This window comes from Anarrhichthys ocellatus, unplaced genomic scaffold (assembly GCF_004355925.1).
Source record: "Anarrhichthys ocellatus isolate YVR2014 unplaced genomic scaffold, GSC_Weel_1.0 scaffold84, whole genome shotgun sequence".
Lineage (NCBI taxonomy): Eukaryota > Metazoa > Chordata > Actinopteri > Perciformes > Anarhichadidae > Anarrhichthys > Anarrhichthys ocellatus.
Window position 1 is genome coordinate 76,075 of NW_022280114.1, and position 21,727 is coordinate 97,801.

General features: G+C 42.9%; 2 protein-coding genes across 5 annotated transcripts; both read right to left on the bottom strand.

Annotated features, from left to right (window-relative positions):
- Positions 1–108: 108 nt before the first annotated feature.
- LOC116398428 (zinc finger MYM-type protein 4-like) lies at positions 109–20,812 on the bottom strand. 4 transcript variants are annotated; one of them, XM_031874700.1, is made up of 28 exons: positions 20,564–20,812; positions 20,246–20,309; positions 17,704–18,424; positions 17,315–17,476; positions 16,796–16,872; positions 16,523–16,675; positions 15,464–15,702; positions 14,665–14,863; positions 13,786–13,989; positions 9,920–10,070; positions 9,675–9,790; positions 9,248–9,424; positions 8,931–9,081; positions 8,649–8,821; positions 8,399–8,543; positions 7,966–8,076; positions 7,821–7,852; positions 6,868–7,012; positions 6,479–6,591; positions 6,109–6,316; positions 4,944–5,174; positions 4,662–4,771; positions 4,310–4,487; positions 3,865–4,016; positions 3,479–3,593; positions 3,143–3,391; positions 1,870–1,993; positions 109–1,557 (listed from the first exon to the last, which is right to left on the bottom strand). In XM_031874700.1, exons 2-28 carry the CDS (start codon positions 20,276–20,278, stop codon positions 1,308–1,310), a joined length of 4,719 nt encoding a protein of 1,572 aa, XP_031730560.1. In that variant the 5' UTR covers positions 20,279–20,309; positions 20,564–20,812; the 3' UTR covers positions 109–1,307. The 4 variants fall into 4 exon arrangements, with proteins under 4 accessions (XP_031730560.1, XP_031730558.1, XP_031730559.1 ...); XM_031874698.1 differs by having other exon boundaries at positions 9,914–10,070; XM_031874699.1 differs by having other exon boundaries at positions 16,790–16,872.
- Positions 11,237–13,771, bottom strand: LOC116398429 (piggyBac transposable element-derived protein 3-like). Its single transcript, XM_031874701.1, has 2 exons — positions 13,061–13,771; positions 11,237–12,641 (listed from the first exon to the last, which is right to left on the bottom strand). Exons 1-2 carry the CDS (start codon positions 13,061–13,063, stop codon positions 11,259–11,261), a joined length of 1,386 nt encoding a protein of 461 aa, XP_031730561.1. The 5' UTR covers positions 13,064–13,771; the 3' UTR covers positions 11,237–11,258.
- Positions 20,813–21,727: the final 915 nt, after the last annotated feature.

Here is a 21,727-nt window from a genome sequence, read left to right on the forward strand (position 1 = left end):
CACACGAATATACTTGCCTGTGTGGTTTATGAGGACACACAGAAAAACACGCGTCACCTTAATTGTCCCACATTCAGGCTAACACACATGTAAGAAGCACATATAATTCAATAACTCAAACCATGTTACTGTTCTCATAAAACAACGTTTTTATTCAAAAACAACATACAATAGAAAATACTCAACATTGGCAGCCATACTGAGGACTGGGAGTTAATATAACCAAGATATACAGGAAGGGTCTGTAGGCTAGTTTTTATACACCAGGGTCATGGTTATGCAAAAAAGTCAATGTCTCAGAGGATGCTTGGATGAAACAGCATGTCCAAAATGAAGTTATCACAACACTCAAATTATTCTGTTCAATTCAGTGTTCAACAAAATTGTGTTGTTTTCCCCCCAAATATCAATAAAGTTGTCAGTCTTTTTAAAAAGTGACTATTTTCTTAAAAGTATTTAAATCCATAAAGACATTTTTAATCCAATCATTTGGACACTCACACTCTATCCATTTCTATTGATGAGGCAAAAGGAATTATAGAAAAGCTTTTTCTTTCAACGTTAATGACAAAACTCATGTGACGCTCTGTAATCTCACAATCAAGTGACAAGACCTGAAGTCTGATTATTTGATGAATTAAATCTTCAGTGAAAATTCAATTATTTTACAAGTTACCATGGCAAGTTGAAGAAGCCTCTGGAACATAATTTATACAAGTAGCTATAAAGGGAAAACAGTGATGACTCACATTTCCACATCATCAAATGTGATTTCCTTTGAATTCCAGGAATTTTAGTTAAGTGTATTTCCTTAATTTCTGAGAATAACTTTCCTCAGGGTATAAAAACTGCAAGAAAAAAAAAAAGATCTGGAAATAAACGTGTGCTCTGTCACTGACGGTTGAGGATTTACACCACAGAAAGCTGGTTTCAGTTTGTCTGCTGGTCGTTTACTCACTGACGACAGAAATCGTCAGTGTTTTTCACTGTAGCGCTTTTAAGCAAGGACAAAAAAATAATAAAGTAAGTCCAATTCACACACAGAACTGAAGGAATCAACATGGAAGGAAAAAAGTAGCATTATCCATGAGAAAACCATTCACCGGACAAAACACAAAAGGACAGATACGTGTCCTGCTGAGCAGTTGGTCAACAGTCTGATTGCTGTAGGACTTTTCTTTGCACTTCTGCATATTACTCTGTCCATTTCTGTTTATTGGGCCATGTTTAAATGAGCATTTCCGTTCATCTACAAACATTTACACCACAAGTTGCTACGCCAATAAAAAGGTCACTTCTGCACTTCATCACTCTGAATCCCCATCTTCCTCCTCTTCGGGTGGTATAAATGGTGGATCCTCGGATGTCTTCTGCTCCATCCCTTCAGCTTTCGTCTTCCCGAGATGAAGTTCTCTGACGGTGAGGATGCGGACGAGCATGCCCTCCATGGTGCTGTCGTCCAGAGGGGTGAAGGAGAACCACAGGGGGCTGTTGGGGACGCAGCAGCGCTCGGGGTGAAGGTAGAACAGGTTGGTGCGCTGCTTGACCGACTCCGAGCTGGATGGAAGAGAGTTGGTAATGTCAACGTGGTGACCAGTGGATTGAGGAGAACAATATGCAGCACTAAGTTATATTTTAGTCTTTGATAGAAACATAGTAAAGGAACTTGACTTGGCCAAACAGTCAACAGATTCAAATTCTCTCTCAAAAATGGACGTAATATCTGTGTCAATATCTGGCTCGGACAAAGTTAGATTTTTACACACATTAAAGGGTAGTTTCACAATTTTTCAAGTCAGTCTTTAAACAGCAGCCAGTTGAAACAGTTTTTTGATCACAGTAAGTAGTTCAGTGTGCTTCTATACTCACCACTTGGAGAGGTAAAACTCGTAGAGTCTGACTGGACAGCGGAGAGGGTTCTCCGTGTTCTCCATCATCTCTAGAATATCCTCTTTACTCTCCTCCTTACGCTTCTTCACAGGAACCTCTGGATCTGAGGATGACACAAACATTTACACCATTCCTGCTATGAAACCATTTCACTGCACATTTTTGTGAAAGCACATTTTAATAAAGAAGTGTCCGTTATAAATACTGTAAATGAACATGACATTTGAAAGTGCATGTACAGTGCAAAAAAAACAGAGGATCATATTTGTGAGTCTTCTGCTCTACTGCCTGGTGCAGAAGTCGCACTGCTTATGAAATTAAAGATGTTAACACACCGAATTATAGAACGATAAAGTGATTAAATATCCCTGGTGAGAATAACATCTTCTGCAGTGCCTTTTGAAAATGTTTACGGTGCAAACAACTTCGCAAAAGACAAGAGTAGACTTGGACTCCACAACAGTATACGACACGTATGGTTAAAAATAAATAAATAAATAAATAAATCAGGTTCAGGCTCATTACATCCATGTCGGTTTGGGCCAGAACTCTCAAAACTAGTTGGAATAATGGAGAGCCTTCAAAGTCGAGGGGTTACACTGCAACGTCCTGTGTTTGATGCCAGTCCTGGGACTTTAGCGGCATGTCGTACCCATCTCTCTCCCCGCATTTCCAGTCTGTCACTACACTGTCAAATAAAGGCAAACGTGCCAAAAACATTATCTTAAAAAAAAACATTAAACTACACAAATTAAGCATAATTCTGCATATGTATTTTACTGCCGATTTGTTTTTCTTTAAGTATCTTATAATAGCTCAGATAATGCAGATTTGACATAGATCTGAAATGATCATAAACGTAATATCATATAGTGTCAATGCTCTGGTGCAAAACATTCCTGCATGCCAACTGCTTGAGTTAACATTTCTATAAAAGCAGGATATTTGTGATTGTTAAAATACAGTTATTTAAATTTAAGAGGACTATTTCGATATAACTATTCCTAATTATCTTAATTAGTGGTGCAACGGATCAGCACAAAAGAATAGGGAGCAAATATAACTTTTAGAGATCCCTGATCACGTTTTTTTGCCGCTTAAGATAAGATAAGAGAATTCTCTATTAGTCCCACACCGGGGAAATGTGCTTATACTAATTGATGATCATTGATGATCCATATTGGTAGATGCAGATCAATGTTATCCTTTTACTTTGTTAATGACATCTATAGCTCTACATGTTGTTCTGTACCTGTCTCTGCTTCGTTTATGGATATTGGCGGGTAGAAGCGCAGGAAGGTGGTCTTGGTGTTGTTCGGGGTGGTTTTGGTGCAGCGCATAACGTGGGCGAAGGACAGCTGGCGGTGCTGCTCCACCGTGGTGAAGCCAAAGTACTTGCAGCAGAAGAAGAGCAGAGTGTTGAGGAGGACGATGGGAGAGTACGCCCCCAGCTGTTTACAGTCCCACAGAAACTCCTCCTCCACACGGGAGTGGATATAACCTAAAGAGAGAGGGAGTAGAAATCAGGAAACTGACAGGAAGACAAACTGATGGATTGACAGAATGAAACTGCATATGTATAACTCACCACTTGCTGTGATTGAGGGTTTGAAATCTCTCAGCATATTATTGAACTCAGTGGAGAACTTGTTGTAGAACCGATCCATGAATATGTTCTCCACACGACCGTTCTCAAACAGGTACTGCAGAGAGACGAAAGGTCACATATGTGAATAATGAGAACAGCTGTCATTTATTTGACGATAGTACATTTACTGCAAGTTACTGCTAATGCAAACCGTACCTTTCCTGCTGTAGCTGCTTCACATTAAAACTTTTCCACTGGTGAACTGGCCCTCCCCCCACGGAAAAACTCTACAATGTGCGCTAGCTGCGAAAGTGTACATATTCACACAGCACTGTAGGTCCTTCCTGTTGTGTACATTTAGGGTTTGTGTGTGAAAAGTGTCTTGCCTGCTGAATGCCGAGGCAGAGGTAGAACAGGCTGTCGGGGGAGTACGGCTCTCCGTTGGGTCGTTTCACCTCAGCGATGAAGCAGCAGAGGCCGTAGCTCAGCTCGGCGGTGGTGCAGCGAAGGACATCCTCCTTCAACTCCATGGGCCGAGCTGAAATCAAGACACGAGGAGTCCAAATGATTAAAAGTATCAAAAAAAAAAAAAGTTTGTTTTGATGCGTAATGTTAAAACTTCTTCCAAAACTCTTTTGATGGAAGGAAGGAACATTTCCAACTAACTTTAAGAGGTTTGCATATTTATTCCCTTTTTGGTTTAATGGATTCGATTTTCCCTCTATACTGTTCTGTGATTTAGATAAAAATGATCCACCAGTATAATATAAGTACATGATGTTAGGTCAAGATCAGCTTAAGTGGTTGGATCTACTGTACATCTGGACTCACAACCGAAGCGTGGCTTCTCCAGGTTGGGTTGAGTTTGCCTCCATTGGATCCATCGCTTCCAGGCCTCAACTCCATATTGACTCTTCAGTTTTGGGACGTCTACAGCCATGGCCTTGTTGGAGGCGCTTCTTTGAGTCGACTCTTCGGCTGCCTTAGACGGCCGCTGTGACTTACGACCCTTAGACGTCGGAGAGAGAGAGAAGGTTGCATCATGGATGTGGTCAGGGTGAGACAACCCGACACATGGTAGGTATTCCCAATGTCCTAACTGCAGATTTATTTTTTTGCAAGTACAATCAGATGTAGTCTTAAATGCACAAGCAGTACCAGATCTCATTTCCCAGACAGTTACCTTCTTTTCTCGGGCTTTCCTGTGAGCTTGTCGTCGTCGCAAAGCTGCAGGCGGAGGGCTCGGGGATCGCCAGGACTGCTCTCTCCACTGGGCCATCCTCTCCAGAGTTTCTGGCGATGACATCACATGAAACATTAGACCAAGCGCTCAAAAGTATTTCTCGTTCCCGACCACATTCGCAACACTTAAACTAAACCTCTTCAAACACGGGTCGAGGACGAGAGAAAAGTCAAATGTTGTCGCGTCAAGCGCTTCGGAAATCTGTACATCTCATCTCCTCACCAACAGCGAAGTCAGCTTCGACGTCCATGGGAGGCGGGGCTGGAGGCGGGGGTTCGGAGTCAGGTTCATTGGTCGCACCTGCGGGAATGTCTAGGATCGTGTTGAGCTTTTCCTGAGCGCACGGTCGGCCGGGAGACCGGAGACCCGCGTCAGAGGAGCCGTCCTCCCAGTTGTTGAGGAAACTGGCCAAGTCGTCCGTGTCCAAGTCGTCGCTGAAGTTACTGCCGGGGTCTGTCACATAAGCATGGGAGGAGCTTGTCATCCAGAGTAATAGAAATTTTTTTTATTAAAACCTCCAACATAAAAACATTTGTGGGGAATAATTTGATGCAACAATGAGAAAGTGAAAGGCCATACGAAATGTTGATTTACTTCTGATGGCCCGCCATAATATCAACATTGACCGCCACATAACGATGTTCTAAATTTTCTTCAAAATAGGTCAAATCTAGGGATGGTAACGATTAATGGACCATTGACTAATTGGTCGTTATGAATTTGATAAAGCGCACAAAGTTGAAACGGTTTACTATCAAGTAAAGATCTGAAATATAAACATCATGTGGTCTTCTGTTACATTTGTGATTTTTCTTTTAAAAGTATGTTCCAATTACTCGCATCTGCAACCAGAGGGCGCTCGTGAGAGGCGCTCGTGAGAGGCGCTCGTGAGAGGCGCTCGTGAGAGGCGCTCGTGAGAGGCGCTCGTGAGAGGCGCTCGTGAGAGGCGCTCGTGAGAGGCGTCGGGAGCTGCAGCCGTGCATCAGGCCTTCACCTTAACCCCTAAACCCCATCCTTGGCTACAAACTGGCCGACAGACTGGTTAAGTCAACAATGTCAATGCCAGCAATGCCGTCCACCTTTACCACTGCCTCACCTAATTTTACCCTCCACCTCTCATCCAGTAAATGATACCTGGTTTGCAGTCTACCGACTTGCCTGATTCCATGTGATGTCTGATAAGCTGGTCTATCTACACGTGTCTTTAACACAACGCTGTCAATCTCTGGAACCAGACTCTTGAAATCAGTTATTAGCAAGCATGTACGAAACCTAGCGAGTAAGTTTAAGATAAGATGGGTTGTCGTGGTGAGCACGCTGTACGCCGCTGCTTAGGAGAGTGTGAGTGAGCCGCCTTCCTCCCACACACACGCATAGTTTTGCTCACCATCTGGAGCCGCTGCATCTCGTTTCTCTCTCTCCTTCGGTCCCTCATCTTTGTCATTGTTCTCGTTCTGTTCTGCAACCATCTCGGCCATGAGGATTAGTTCTGCCTCAAAGGGGTCCGACGGGATCTTTTGCTTGATCTCCTGGATGGTTTCCATGATGCGCTCAGCGCTGTCCATGGTCACAGGAAGGAACATGGGTACAGGCACCTGTGGTAGTCAGAGTAATAATATAAGAGACTATGGGGGTCCGGTATGAGGACGAAGATGCCGTTGTCTAATATTGTAATCCTGATAATGAGATGATCCGATTCCACACTTCAGAGAATCAAACATTAAAAGGTGATGAGGTGGTTGTAGTGTGTGACATACCGGTAACGGCAGGCCCAGAGCTCTGGGAGTATACTGGCTGTACATGTTCATGGGTACAGGGATATACACCGGCACTGGCACAGGAACGACCATGATTTTAGGATAGAGCTCATCTACATAGACGGGAACAAATCATTTAAAAAGTTCTTCAGTGGTGAAGATTACAACCAACTTATGTTTTAGCGTCAGATAGTCTTTAGTCGAGATATGTAAACTTAACGGGACAGCACATTCAAAAGTTGTTCAAATCAGTGACTGAGGATATGACTGTGGACTCTAAAGAACAACACATTGCACAATATTTTCAAGCGGAAATTAAGAAAATCTTATATCTACCAACACGCACAGGGATGTGGTTACCATAGAAACACTGTTCTGTGGGCGTTTACCTGTCTGTGATTCGACGTCGGCGGTCTGTGTTTTACAGGAGACCCCTTTGTTCTGCACCAGCGGTCTGCAGAGCACGGCCTTGTTCTTCAGGATCTTTGGGCAGGACGGAGGATGGACTTTCACTGCATCCGTCTGAATGCTGATCTGAAGAAGAGTCAAAAGGACACAAAGAGTAATGATTCCAACACAAATAAACTTAATGAACAACAAAATAGATCCTCACAAATAGTCTCTAACGGCACCAGCTGCACCAAACACTGAGCGTGTATCCGAGTTTCATCATTTCTTTTTTTGTTTTTCAGATTTGATGAGCTGAAATGTTGTGTGCAGGCCACAGCACGTACCTTTTCCTCCCGTCATCTTGAGCCAAAACATGACTAATACTTTAGATCTTTCAGGCTTTTAGGTTGTAGAAAGTCTCCTTTACAAATACTTATTTTGTATGAAGGGTTTGCAAAAAGCATCATATTTTGTTCATGCAGAACACTGTAAAATGATGTAACCAGACTGACAACTGAAAGGACAAAAAGAGACAAAGAGGTTTCTGAGCAACAGTTAAAGTCACCACTCATTGGTAAAAGAAACTGGAATCTTAGCATTTAAACCTCTTCAATTTACCCACCAAGTAGACTACAGAGGGCCCAAAGAGAAATGGCTACCCAAAATATTTAGAGCCCTGATGCAAGCACCGTCGTGGTTCAATAATAAACTTGGTCACGTGTGGAAAAAATGTTTCCAACAGAAGTCCTTCCTGGCATTTATTCTTTAAAACTTCTTCTTTTGGGGCAAACACGACTTCAAATGTAAATAATATATTTTGGTTCTGAATTATACTTTTTTTTTTTTTTCTCTGTTAAAATAGTCATTATTGAAGGAAAGAAGAAAACCAATATAACAGGTGACCCCAAACTTTTGAAAGCAACTGTATATACATATATGTTATTGAACTTACATGTCCAGAGTTCTTTGATTGAAAGGCCGTGCCTGTGGAGACAATAACAGAGGATGAAACCTTTACAGTCAACACTGTTAACTGATTAAATGAGCATGCAGCATGTTTTTCTATCTTATATGTTTGACACATAGTTCATAAATACCTGCGTTTGTGCGTTGTTGCTGGGCGGCTCTGCTGGAAGCGCTAGATTTCCTCGTCGTAGGGCCAGCAAGCGAGATGACGTTGGCGATGACAGGCGTGACCTCCCCTATACCTGCAGATGCAAGAAAATACAAGTAGAGTCAGCAGAGCTATCGCTGATCGATTGTATAACATGTTAATGAACCCTTATGCATCACTAGGGACATTTTTGGCTCATTTGGGCTGTGGTAATGCATAAGGCATACATTTAGGTCAGGGACGTTCAACCTCAGCTCCTATAAGTCTATAATAAAGACACTCAAACCCTTAAAGACAAACCCATTCTAAGCACAATCTTTAATCCAACGGCCACAACAGCACAAAATGATGCATTCTAATAAATCAGGCTTTCAATCTACAGCCCTGAAACTTGAAATGGCAACCATAACACACACCTGTGACCACCTCGCCCTGCGTGGCCACTGTCTCACAGCAGAAGTGAAGCAGACAACTCAGATCGCAGAAGTGCTTGACTTCTCCCAGCATGGGAAGACTCTGCTTCAGTTTCCCTTTGTGGCCGCAGGTGTCGCACTTTGCAACCTGAGAGGGAAAACAGCGAGAAAGCACTTAGATCATTGCCACCGTCATGTTTTTTTTCTTTTTGGTCCAACTGTGATTTGAATAACTGCGCTGAGGCTTGCTTACGTGGCAGAAGAGCATGGTGTATTTGGACCTGCACTCCTCGGAGCAGAAGTCCTCCGTGGAGCCTCCGTACTGGGCCGTCACCAGCTTCTTGGACATGCTGTGGCAGTAGACGCAGGAGTGACAGTGTTTCCCCCAGTTTTTAGTCAGGTCGTGTCTGAAGAGGAGCTTACAGCCTGGGAGGAAGATGCAAGTGTGTTGTTTGTTAAGATTTAACACAATTTGTTAATAACTAGATGCTTTAAAAGGTGTGCGATTGTCATTTTTGTATTGCTGCCTCCTCACCGTCGCTGCAGAAGAAGCAGTCTCTGTTGTTAATCCTCTTGGCGTCTCTGGTGATCTTTTCGATCTTACAGTATTCACACAGGCTCGTCACAAAGTTGTCTTTCTTGAACTCGTGAGCGCAGTCCACGCCACAGAAGAAAACCAACTTGTCCTTCACACACAGAGGTATAAGCAGGTACAAACATTAAACCAGTGCTGACCGTTAAAATTGTGTTTTTTACTGTCATTGCGATTTCCAATGAACACACATTGCCAAAGACTGAAGCCTGGAACAACCGCAATGAATACGAAAAATGAACGCCCCCCCCCCGCGTTACCTTGATCTGGAGGAGTTCGGGTTTAAAAGCTATGTTGCGGTTACACTGGGAGCAGTTCAGTTTCAGCGGTCCTTTGCGGGCGTCTTGCAGGGTTTGGATGGGAGTGACGGTCTGGGTGGAGCCGGTTGGCAGCTTGGTAAAAACATTCACCTGTTTCTGGGACTTTTTGAACTTTTCCTACGGCACAGAAAAAAAACAATACATAATGTCTCGATTCAAAACCACTGCGAACAAGGTACGGTTTCTAGTGCGACACTAAAATGTGTGTTCTAGACAAAGGAGACTTTGATTTGATCTGTATTTACCCCGAGTGTGACTGTTGGGATCAGAAACAAACACTCTGGATTTCTGATGTGGTCAGACATCACGTTGAACTAGCTGTGATCGAGCATTACCCAAAACCTTTACAGTCAGGGACCCTCATTACCTGAAAATCCATGACACAAGGTAAAGTGCAGAAGTTCCTGATGGAGGTATCAGACATGGCCAGGTGGTAGGCTGGGACTGTGTATTTCCCACAACTATCACAACTCAACCGAGCACCTGTGGAAAAGAAAAAAAGTTTTTCGATAGATAGATATCAGTAACAGTGTAAAGTAATGAATGCCAACAGCGTCAGTCATGAAAACTACCTGTACCTATTAGGTATAAAAAAAAGAAAAGTACCTGTACCTGATGCACTGACAGTCTGGACCTTGAATGCCATCACACAGCTGCTGCTACAGAAGAGGTTCACAGAGTCATCACTGTTTTTGTTGTCAACCATTTCTACCAGCAACCGGGTAGTGCGACACATCGTACAAGGCTTGGTTATCTTCGTATTCTATTGTGAGATAAAAAACAAATACAGAATGTAGAGTTTCTTTGAGTTTTCATTTTAATAATCATGTACATTGTGTTAACTGAACGTTTAAATCTGATGCCCAACTGACAACTGACCACTAGCTAAGTCCCGCCCCTTTAACGCAGACTGGCCAATCCTAGCGTAGCATCAGCCAGCTCTTACCGGGGGTCCGACAAATATCGGCCTCTTATGCAATCTTCTGAGATCTTCTTCATTTTCAGGCTGAGGTTGTAGATTAGGAAAGGGTCAATGCCAATTGTGGCCAAAAACGTGTTTTGTGAGGTCACAGCGACCTTTGACTAACAAAGTCTGAATCGGTTCATCCTTTCAATGAGTGCCCTTTACAGGGCACTCATTGAAATACTTTGAAATTCAAAATGTCAACCCTAGAGTGCTATTGGAGGACATAACAATACTATTTTACTGTTGTGACATTTAAAAAAGTTTTTTATTTTCAAGTAGAAAATCAACATCAACGAAGTTATCGTATTTGGTTCCTTGCCCATGTGGTAAAAAAAAAAAAAAAGAAAAAAAAAAAAAAAAAAGAAGTGTATATAAAAAAAAAATACACATACAAGGTGAAAGGAACATGTATTTCTTAACATTATAATATCACTTTTAGAACATTAAAACACATGCTGGTACTGGAACAGTCAACATACACAACAACATTAGGCCACTTCTTCATGGTAACTGATGAAGCAGTTACGCTCACTGTTTATGCAGAGGTGGACCTTGCAGACCCTGCAAACCACATTTGATCTTATTATGTTGCCTTTCCGGCTGCAGTACTTGTAGGTCTGGCGTTTGGCATAGACGGGGGCATGGAAGAGGGACAAATTGAACCGCTCAGCGTCATTTGGGGTGTGGCTGCGGTGTCCCCGGACAGGTTTAGGGATATCAGCAATGCGGCTCAGGCTGTCAACAGAGGCCAATGAGCTCCTTCTGGAGCTAGATGTGGCTGGTCTCTGGCTGCTGGCAGTCCTAAACACATCGATTCTGAAATCCTTCAGAGACACGCCTTTGACACCAAGGGCCTTGCAGTCCCGGATGTACATAATCCAGGCATTTGTGAGGCTGACATCAATGGAGTACGCAAACAGTCGCAAGTACCACCTCTTGGACTTCATGAGGGTGCAGTAGAGGTGGACCAACATGTCACTCTTGTCAATGCCCCCCCATGTTGGCATTGTAACTCCTGATGACAGCTGGACAGCTCACAGGCTCCTTTGTATTGGTCTCTCTGCAGTACCTCATGACTGAGGACATCGGCTCCACCCCCACGTCTGTTGACAGCAGAGTGACCGTTTTGTTGTCCTTCCACCGGATGGCCAGTATCCCTTCATCACTAGTGACGTAGTCACATGTACCACGAGGGACAGTCTTTTTCTCCATCTCTTTGACGGCCTTGAGTGTCTGCTTTCTGATCCTATTGTCCCTGGCTGTCCCCGTGTACCTGCAGTTATGGTCTCGGAGGTACCGCACCAGCTCCAGGCTGCTGAAAAAGTTATCAGCAAAGATGGCTGTGGTAGTGAGGGAGGACATGGAACTGGCCAGGACAGAGACAATCTGGCTGGTGGCACCCAAGGCTTTTTGTTCAGGTGTCAGGGAAGCATCATGGCCCTCCAGAGTAGTCTTGCCCTGGTATAGCACCATGTCATGGATGAAGCCATCCTCAGAGGCCCTGGCAAACAACTTAAAACCCCACTTGTGTGGCTTGCTTTTTATACACTGCCTCAGGTTGCCGGCTGTCTTCCCTTTGTAGGCAACCATCACCTCATCCACAGACTGTTTGGGGGTCTGTGGCTCAAGCAGGAAGGCGGTAGTGAGGAAGCTGAACAGAGGCCGGACTTTGAAGAAGCGGTCACTGGTGCCAGGGATCTTGGTGTTGTCACAGAAGTGGACAACCCTTTTCAGCAGCTTGAACCTCTTAGATGACATCAGGTTGGCAACCTGAGGGACCCTGGTCTCCATGGCCCAGTAGTCTTCAACAGCTGGGAGCAGAACAACCCCCATAAAGATGAGGATGCCCACAAAGGTCATCATTTCCTTCTCATTTGTGTTGAAAATGGTGTTTATGTCTTTCTGAGCAGCGTATAAGTTTGTTTGGTGGGTGATATGCCTGATGATTTTGGCGTCAAAGTACCTGGTAAAGTACTGAAAAGGGGTTTCTATGTAGTCAGGGGGAGAGTGCTGGTATTCAGGCAGGGCTGTGTTGTTTATGTCAACTTTGTGCCAGGTGGTTGACCCGTCTGCTGACTTACTGGATTTACATGGCCTCTGGGCTTGTGGTGCTGGCTGCTCATCATCATCATCCTCACTGTCGCTGTCCTGGAGCACCTCCACTGCAGGCTGCCTGCGCTTCCTCTTGGCAGAGGGGCCCATGTTGCTTGGGCCTGGAATGTCCTGGTTGTCGGTGGTCAGGACAAAGTCAGGGTCTGCCACATCGTCATCATCACCTTCTTCTTCATCATCATCACTGATGGCAGGGAGGGCTGGCACGACAACAGTCTGCCTCTTCTTGGCATAAAAATCACGAGCAGACACTTGCTAAAAAATGAAACACATGCAATAAAACATAAAACTGTTATCAGGTCATAAACTGACAAAAATCACTCATATTCACTATTTATAGCTTGAATATTTCTAGAAATGGGTTAACATTCTCTCACTGTATAGTATTATACAACACTTTGGCAACATTAAAACATAAAGTCCTAAGCTGTATTGCCTTATTTGTAAAGAAAATGCACAAAGTATGGCTTGTTAGATGCATAGGGCATATGTCCAAAAATGGACATTCCATAACAATTCTAGTTGCTACGTGAACCGGTCGTATGATCAAATATGGTGCCCACATTTTTCGTGCCGTAATTTCACTCATTTCACTAAGTCCTCCACAAACAACACGCGTGTAATCACTTAGTGCAACTATTCAAGCATAACATGTGTGCGTTTCATCAACTTACCATGGTTAGTTTAGTTGTTTGGACCGTAATTGTAAATAGCGTCGAGCTGCAAAACCGTCATTTCCGGGATTCAGAAAAAAAGAGAAAGTCACATGCCCACCAGGTCTCTGCTGATTGGTCAAATGCCACAAAGGCAGGTGGTGTGACATGGGTGATCTTTGCTGATTGGCTGGGTGAAGAACACATGATTCTTGAACTCACTGAGGCGCGGGAAGGACGCAATAAGTACAGCGTGCGGAAATTACCCTATATGGTTACTCACACGATAAAGGGTTAAGTCCAAGTGGATTCGAGATATTTCTTTCACAAGAATGGGACGGGCGTAACAGACGGACGTACAGATGTACCGACAACCCCAAAAACACAATGCCTCCCGCGGTTGTGTCATAAAAAGAGAACTATGGACCCGCAGATGTCTCGAAGATGCAGACAATATGGAGTCTGTTCTGCAGCGAAGTTCAGTTTTATGTCACAGCAGTCACGGCTACAGTTTGAGCCGCAACATGCAAGATATTACTCCAATAGCGTACATTCATGTACTTATTGTTAAACACTGCCAGTATTATGCATCGTTGTGATGTTTCGATGGCCTTAAATGCCAGTGGAAGAACAATTCACAGGCTTTTTTTATGACATCCTCACCAAACGCAGAGTACACTGCGTGTCATCAGCACCAGTCTGACCCAAACAACATCCTGTTTGTTTTTATTCTTTTACTTTCCTACCTCTTTGTACTTAGCCAGACACTCTGGATTGCACAGAGTTTTGTTGCAGTCTTCCATCTTCAGCATGAGCGGCTTGCTGTGGCAGAAGGAGCCGCAGTTGGCGCAGCCGGCCATGGACAGGTTGTTCACCGTGCGGAAACGGTTAAAGCAGGCGTCGCTGCAGATCTTGTGGACGGAACCGCTCAGGATCACCTCGTGTTTACTCTGCGGGAGGGATGACAAAACAACCGTGGTGTGTTATTTCAGAGGTCGATCGTTTCGCGAAGAAAGTGTCGTTTACAGGGGCAGCAAGGGGAAAAGGTTGCGTGTACTACTTCTGTTCTGCTTAATACTTTATGTACTGTAATGTGACGATGCAGGACTAGTACCAGACACATTTTGGGTGCATCCTTCAGCCCAGGTAAAAAAGGAATTCTGATGCATCAAATGCTTTTGAAAAGGATTAAAAAAAAAATAAAAATCTTATTTACTTCCTGTAAGTGGCACACTGTTTTCAATAGCTTTACAAATAAGGTTAATAACTGGGTATATTATTATGGTGTGGATACTCTTAAGGGAAGAAGTTGTTATTTTTAGATTTCATTTCAGAGCTCAAATAATTATAACGATTTTGATAATCGATTAATCCTTTACATCCCCTGCTTGTCTCATGTGAGGGGATTTTCTGCTTTTCCATCTTTTATATCACTGTAAACTGAATATCTTCAGGTCTTCTACTTTTGGTCGGCAAAACAAAAGGCTGAAGATGTCACCTTGATATCTGAAAGATTTCAACTTAAATCAATACTTTATGACATTTCAGTGAATCCAGAAAACAATTGGCAGATTAATCTATGATGAAAGTAAATGTAAGTGGCATCCCCGTTGTGTTTGACTTACAACGCAGTATCTTGCGCACATGCTGCAGAGCGACTGTGGTGCTATTGGTTGCGGTGTTGTTTTGGTGGCAGCAGATATCCGGTGGCTGGAGAGGTTTTTCTTGTAGTTGGAGGAGGTCAGGCAGTTCTGGCTGCAGAATTCCTTCATGGTGCCTTTAGCATCTGGAGCCAGAATGACGTCCTGAGGCCGAATTATCAACCTGGGATGACATCAACAACAGGTCCAAATTCAGTAAAAAGTATATTTGGGGTCATGAACTTTTAACAAAATTGTAATTATCTACAGTAAATTAATCTTAATCTTAATTGTCTCAATATTGGGGCTGAGTATCGTTGACAGAATTACGACGCCAGTACCAACACCAGTACCCTTAAAATGATACTGATACCAATAGAGTACTTCATTCGATACCCATCACGTGTGTGTTTGAGGCCCACTGGCGAGCTAAACTCCGCCGCACTGCACAGCGCTCATACAGCGGTTAACCATCCGGTGCTCCTCCTGGTTAAAACTGTTCATTCTTTCAGCACAGTTGCCGTTGTTTGGCGGCGTTAGCTGCTAACCGCCGGCTCAGACATCTCCGCGTTCAGAGCCGTGTGCAGGCAGGCCAATCACAGGTCGCATTAAATGGAAGAACAATTGCAGGTATCGTCTGACTGGAGAAGTTTCCATACTACTACTTGGCAGTGGTTGTATTTACCTTAATAAGCTATATATATATATATATATAACCAATACCCAGCCCTCCTCAACGTGGACACAAGTTTGGAAAGACGACACCGTTTTCTGTTGAACTCACTTTTGGCAGTTGTGGCAGATCCTAGTGACTCCTTTGACTGCGGGGAGAGACGTGGTGAGGCAGGTGGTGGAGCAGAAGAGTGCTGGCGAGCCCTTCCTCTGGAACGCCGTCTGGCCTTTTAACAGGCCCTTCTTGCAGTTGGAACAGGACATGTGCGGCGACGAGGGGTTGATGACGGGTAGCGCCTGCATTTCGGCGGCTGGGGGCACAGAGAAGACCGATCCAATCCTCAAGTCCTCCTGCAAATAACAGAACGCAGAGACAGGGTTGAAGAGGTGCTTCACTGATTCTGGATCCATCAAATCCTGATTAAAGGACTTTCTTTCTGGATATTATATTTGAGAAAGCTGGGGTCCAATTATATTCAAGGACGAGAGACATTACCATATGTTCTCTGTGAATGAAGTGAGTACCGCTCACATAGTTACATAACTTTAAGAGTAGAGTGAGCACTGGTCATTTGTTGGCACCATGTCCATAAACAAGTTGTATGATGGGAGCTGTTCTTTATACAACTTCTTCTACTATTATCAAAAAGTTGCTAAAACTAAAAATTATGAATCTTGCATGTCAATGTGATTTTAAATTATTAGTTTTTTATTTTCATGTTTTTCATGTTGAGCTCTGGAAAACAAACCACCACTTTTATGACCCTAATGGGGATCTAAATTTAGAATAAATCAATAAAAAAAATTTTTTTAAAAAAGAGTGTTGCATTATGGGTCGTTTGTAGTCGTAATGTTGCTCGGCTATTGAGAGTTCTTTCAAGTCGAAAGTTGAAAGAGTTTTATATATTTAACCTCTCTGCTGTGGTCGCATCACGAGGGAAAGTTGGTTAAATGGCTTAAAATTGGCTCTTTATCTGATCTAGTAACAGTATCAATAATACATGTTACTGGATCAGACCTAGTAAAATTGTCGTGACATTTGACGTCATTCAGACATCAGACTGAGATGTCAAACTGCCATCACATTAACGTAAAGCGGTTTGTGTCTGAAAGGAGCTTAGTTTATGAAAAGGTCTGTGTGTGTGTGTGTGTGTGTGTGTGTGTGTCCCACCTCTGCAGTGTTGGGCTCATCTTTCACGCTCGCTGTAAATGCAGAAGATATCAGTGCTTGGTCATACTCTTCGTCTATGGGCTCATCTTTCACCTTGACCAAAGGCGGCGAAGGAGACGACTTGACTGGCCGAGCAGCAGCATTTACGCTTTTCTACAACAGGAAAGAAATGTTGTTGTAGATTTCAAATTCCATGGTAACACCCCGAACAACATATTTCTCTGTACTCGTTTTACTTTTCACGCTGACGCAGGTTGTCCTACTTACACTTACAGTGTCTAATCTTGGAATTGACAGCTTAACTACTTTCATCCCGTTCATCATGGCCGCTGGTGATGAGCTGTCCCTTCCTACGAAGAACATAAGCAACATGTGAACTGGTTAACTGTGAAGAAGGGTGCAAAGTAAATAATGAAGAACATGCATGCAGAAAATAATCATCGTTGCAACAGTGACATAAAAATGAAAGATGTAAATCACGCTTGTCTGTGATTGGACAGCAATTTAAACAGAATCTAACCGTAACCAGAGAGTTTAAAAACATTTACTTTTAATTGATGGATGTGAGGAAGCATTAAGATACTTCAGAGGTGCCAGTGATGTCTAGTGTCCCGGATTAGAAAACACACTATATACTACAGCAGTTAAGATCTCAGCATTTAATGATAATAATGATGATGTGCACCAGCCAAAATCTCCAAAATCTGGGAGGTTTATCTCTTATCTTAAGAGATTTCCCTTATGAAACTGATCATCTAAAATAGTGCAAGTGGGACGTCCGAGGTCCCTCACCTGTGCTGGCCGTGGCTTCAGACGACGTAGATGAGCTGGACCCCACCGAGTCTAAAGCCACTTTCACGTCCTTCGCTTGTTCCTCCTCCGCAGGTGGTGGCAATACCATGGGCTTCACATCAGCTTCCTCCTCCGCAGAGTTACTGTCCTCCGTCACTGAGGCTGTGAGGGAACATTTGAAATACAGAGATTAATGGTGGCGCTTACAGGGCGGTGCTTTGTTTACCTTCACAGAGAGACGAAGCCAGCAATGTTATTCTATGTTTCAAATGTCAACTTTGTGCTCCTCTTTTCCAACAAGAACAACACGACTTTTGATTCGCCCCAATTAACTCTCGCTGGTTGAAAATGTTTCTCTGCAACACAAAACCTTCGTGATTGAACTTTACCTGTGTTTAAAATGGAAGGCGAGCGGCTGCAGTCCATGTCCATCACACTATTCTGCTGCTCCTCATTCATCTGAGCTTCCTGCTCCACCTGATCCACCGTGCCGATGTCCATCATCTCATCGAGGTCGTCCGCTGTAGAAACCCTCAACTTACCACAAGCAGCCTCCTCCTCCTCCTCCTCCTCCTGCTGCTGCTGCTGTGTGTCGACACACTCCTTAGTGTCCATGTTTGCTACCTCCTCAGAAGTATTGTGCATGATTGTGTCCTCACTGGCATCAGGTCCTGCAGGACTGTCCTCTAAGCGGTCGTCCTTTACGGCCAAATTTTCTTTGTTCGACTCAAACTCCTCCTCAGTTTTCACCTCAAACTCGTCTTCGGTTTTCACCTCAAACTCGTCTTCGGTTTTCACCTCAAACTCTTCCTCGGTTGTCTCTTCAAACTCCTCCTCGGTTTTCACCTCAACTCTCTCTTCTTTTTCAGAATCCGAGGTGCTCTCTTGCTCACCACCGTGGACCAAAACTGTCTCTTCTTCTTCTTCAGGTCCTTTATGTTCAGTTTCTTTACTTTCCACTTCTTTTTCAGCAGCTACAGGGTAATCCTTCTCTCTGTGCTCAGAGGGACTCGAAGAAGCTTTGCGAACACGCTCCGGGTCTCCAACATCCACCGATGCTCCCGGCTCTGAAACAGCTTCCATGGACTCTCCGTCTGTGCCCTCTGTTACCTGTGTAAGACAATACAAAATTGACATTATGAACAATGCCAGGGTTCTGGCTTTTTTTCTTGTGCTATTGAAAAAACACTCCTACAAATACAAATACAACCACCAAAGCTCAGTATGGAATTTAGACATGTAAAAACCTTCAATGTGTATTTATGCTGATACTCCTGCTGCTACTGAAGGTGACTGCTCTGCCATATTTCACGATCACGGCATGCTATAATGCTTTTTATAACATTTGGATATGTTCATTTTCTTGCCCACTGTTTTCATCAATGATAGTATAAAGAGACTTGTTTCAGGTTCATGTTTGGAAATATAAGTCTCATCTCGTCATCTATTTCTCCAGACTTTGGACACTTTATTAAATACACCTATTACATTCTAATGCAATGCAATACAACAGTTCAGCCACAATTTCTACCTTAATTCAAGTTTTTAGTTGAGGTTGCAGTTAGTGATGGTATTGTACTGGATTGCATTGTCTTGGATTCCCCCTTATGCATGTAAATGGGATGAGCAAGACATTAGGAACACCCCACAATGTCATGTAATGCGAACTACACCTCAACAATTACCATGTAGTTACATGAACACCTCTCTGAACGGTGTGAATCAAAACTTAACGTTCTTATCTTTTTTTGGAATTTGTGGCGAAACTGTTCTATTGCATTAGATTTACAGGTGTACCTAATAAAGTGGCCACTTTGTGCAGATTCTAGCATTTTTCATTTGCAAAATGAACACTGCTGGTATAACAGATGAGGTATGGAAGTCTTTTGGAGGGTAAAACATCAGCAGACGTTTTTTTTGTTTTAAAGAGAGCAAATTCATTCTACTTCTAATAAAATAATAAAACATTTCCTGCACACAGCGGAGGGAACGTACAGTGAAATTTTAAACCTTGAGCCACTCGGTCTCACTGTGAAGTATAGTTTAAGTTCAAGTTATTTACGCTCATGTGCACATCAACTACAAAGAAGTCTTCACTCTCAGGCTCCCTCCGACAATGCCCATTAAATATATACCGTATAAGTTGCTGGAACAATAACAGTCGCAAGCTCTGCGGACATTTTGACATGCCAATTAAAAACATATTTATTCAGCATTGCCTTTAACTGTCACTCTGCCTTTGTTTTTATCTTTTATATGTCTTATTGTCCTATGCCTTCCTTTGTTTGATCTATACCTTTTTACATATTCAATTGTTCTACACATAAACATACATGTACCTGCAGTGTTTGCATTAGTTTGAATATGCCTGTTTTTATTTATTGTCATGTCTCTTCACTTTATTGTAAATCACTGTGAACAACACCACTTTCTGAAAAAAAACTGTATAAATAGCTATTATGTATAAAAGGAAATACAAAGGTATTTAAAAAAATAGATCCTAAGACATCAAATTTAGAAGGAAAACAAGTTAAAAAGTAGGCGAATATATATCGAATAATTAGCTGATAGTTGGAGAGTAATTAGAAGTATTTGAGTAGGTTTAAGTCTCATATTACATGCCCATTAGGACCGAGTACTGCAATATACCCATGTATTTACCTTTACAATTAAGCTAGCTAGCTGTGGTATAATCATAGATGTAGATAGATGTTTCAGTAAAACACTGGTTGCAAAAAACACAAACAGTATAAGTCAGTATTTTACCCGTGTATTCCTTTAAAACAAACACATGTCAACTTCACGCGTTAGGTTGTTGCTGATATAGCAATACTGCTCATGTAATGTAAACACAACTAGCGTCACTACTGAACAGTGGTTTAGCAAACTGCTACAATGTAACGATAGGTTAGAAATTACAGTTTTGATTACCTCCGTTTGAGTCGCCTCCTTGGGTTCAGCCATGTTATGATGATATGTAGACTAATTACATGTCCTGTAAACAAGAGAAGAACTAGCTCACCATTTGCTAAGCTAACACTAGCTTGCTTACAAGTCTGCACAACTCTGTGCCTGTCCCGTTAGCTCGCTACGATTAGCTCGCATTTATCGTGTCAATATCTCCACACGACAAAATAACTAACCACTTTGCTACATTAATAACTTTTGTATTTGTTAGATATGCCAATGTCTTCACTTAGCGACGTTATACGAAATGTAATTAACCGTCACAAACGTGCAGAACATTACCGCGCCATCGACTTGGACAGGCAGCACTTGATTGGTGGCCAGCCGTTGGTGTCCGTCGCCAGTTTCCGTCGTGGCCGCCATGTTTGCTCCAAAATCTGATGCACGAGTTTCGCAAATAAAATGCGACTCGGTGGTTTTAAAATAGACTCTACAACCGTGAAATGCTTTTAATACAGACCCAAACTACATCATTTCCTTCCAGTCTATCTTGAGCAGGGGTTGCAGACTGGAGTGTTTGTCTACTTCTTCTTCTTTAGTGTTTTTTTTGGAGGTCGGCATACCATTTCAGTGGAGCATTGCCGCCACCAACTGGGCTGGGGTGTGGAACAACTGATTATGCAGGAAGATAAAAAGACGTCTAGATTTTTTAAGTTAATAATGTCACAGTATATCTTGCTAGGTGTTTTCAACAAGAGACCTGACAATGAAAAGTCATGATTAATTATTGACTGAAGAAGGGGCTTTCTCTTGATATTATATTTTCTAAAATGTAGTATGTTTTCGAGGCTTCTGGTTGGCTACAGTTTATTTTACGGTTGGGTGCCTTTCTTATGTAATGTATGATTGACATATTCTCAGATCAGCGATGATAATGTTTCCAGTCCTCCAGAACCAATTTATTTTAGTTGTTAATTATTGTCCTTGTATGTGTAGGCTACGTATGTATGTACGTATGCCATTGCGGTGCATACACTTAACTTTCACACTGTGCCCTTCTGCATCAATGATGACACCTGGGTATGCTTCATTGTCGTAATTAACGATGCACCACTCTCCAATGTGCTTTACCTCATCATTTCTGGTCTCCTTGGGTTATCTGGTGTCTTTCCAGATGCTGGGGACTCATCAGATGAAACAGCAACATTAGCTAGAGTGACCTACTGAAGGTTAAAGCAGGGGCAGTCCCAAACACCTTCCTCCCTTTTACACAGACATGAAATGTCTCGGTATTTCATCTGGCCGGGTGTCAGACTGATAGCTGGCTTCTCATAGTTTCAGGAGTTTAAGGAGCTGCAGGGGAGTTGGGTGGTGTCTCTGTAGCAAAGCACTGGCCATGTTTCTGGCTCTGGCCTGACTTTTTGCCTCTCTCCATTTCTTTCTTTTTGGCCTCTTTTCTCTCTCTCACTGAGCTCATTGACACCCTTCTTCTTTCCAGTCTCTCTG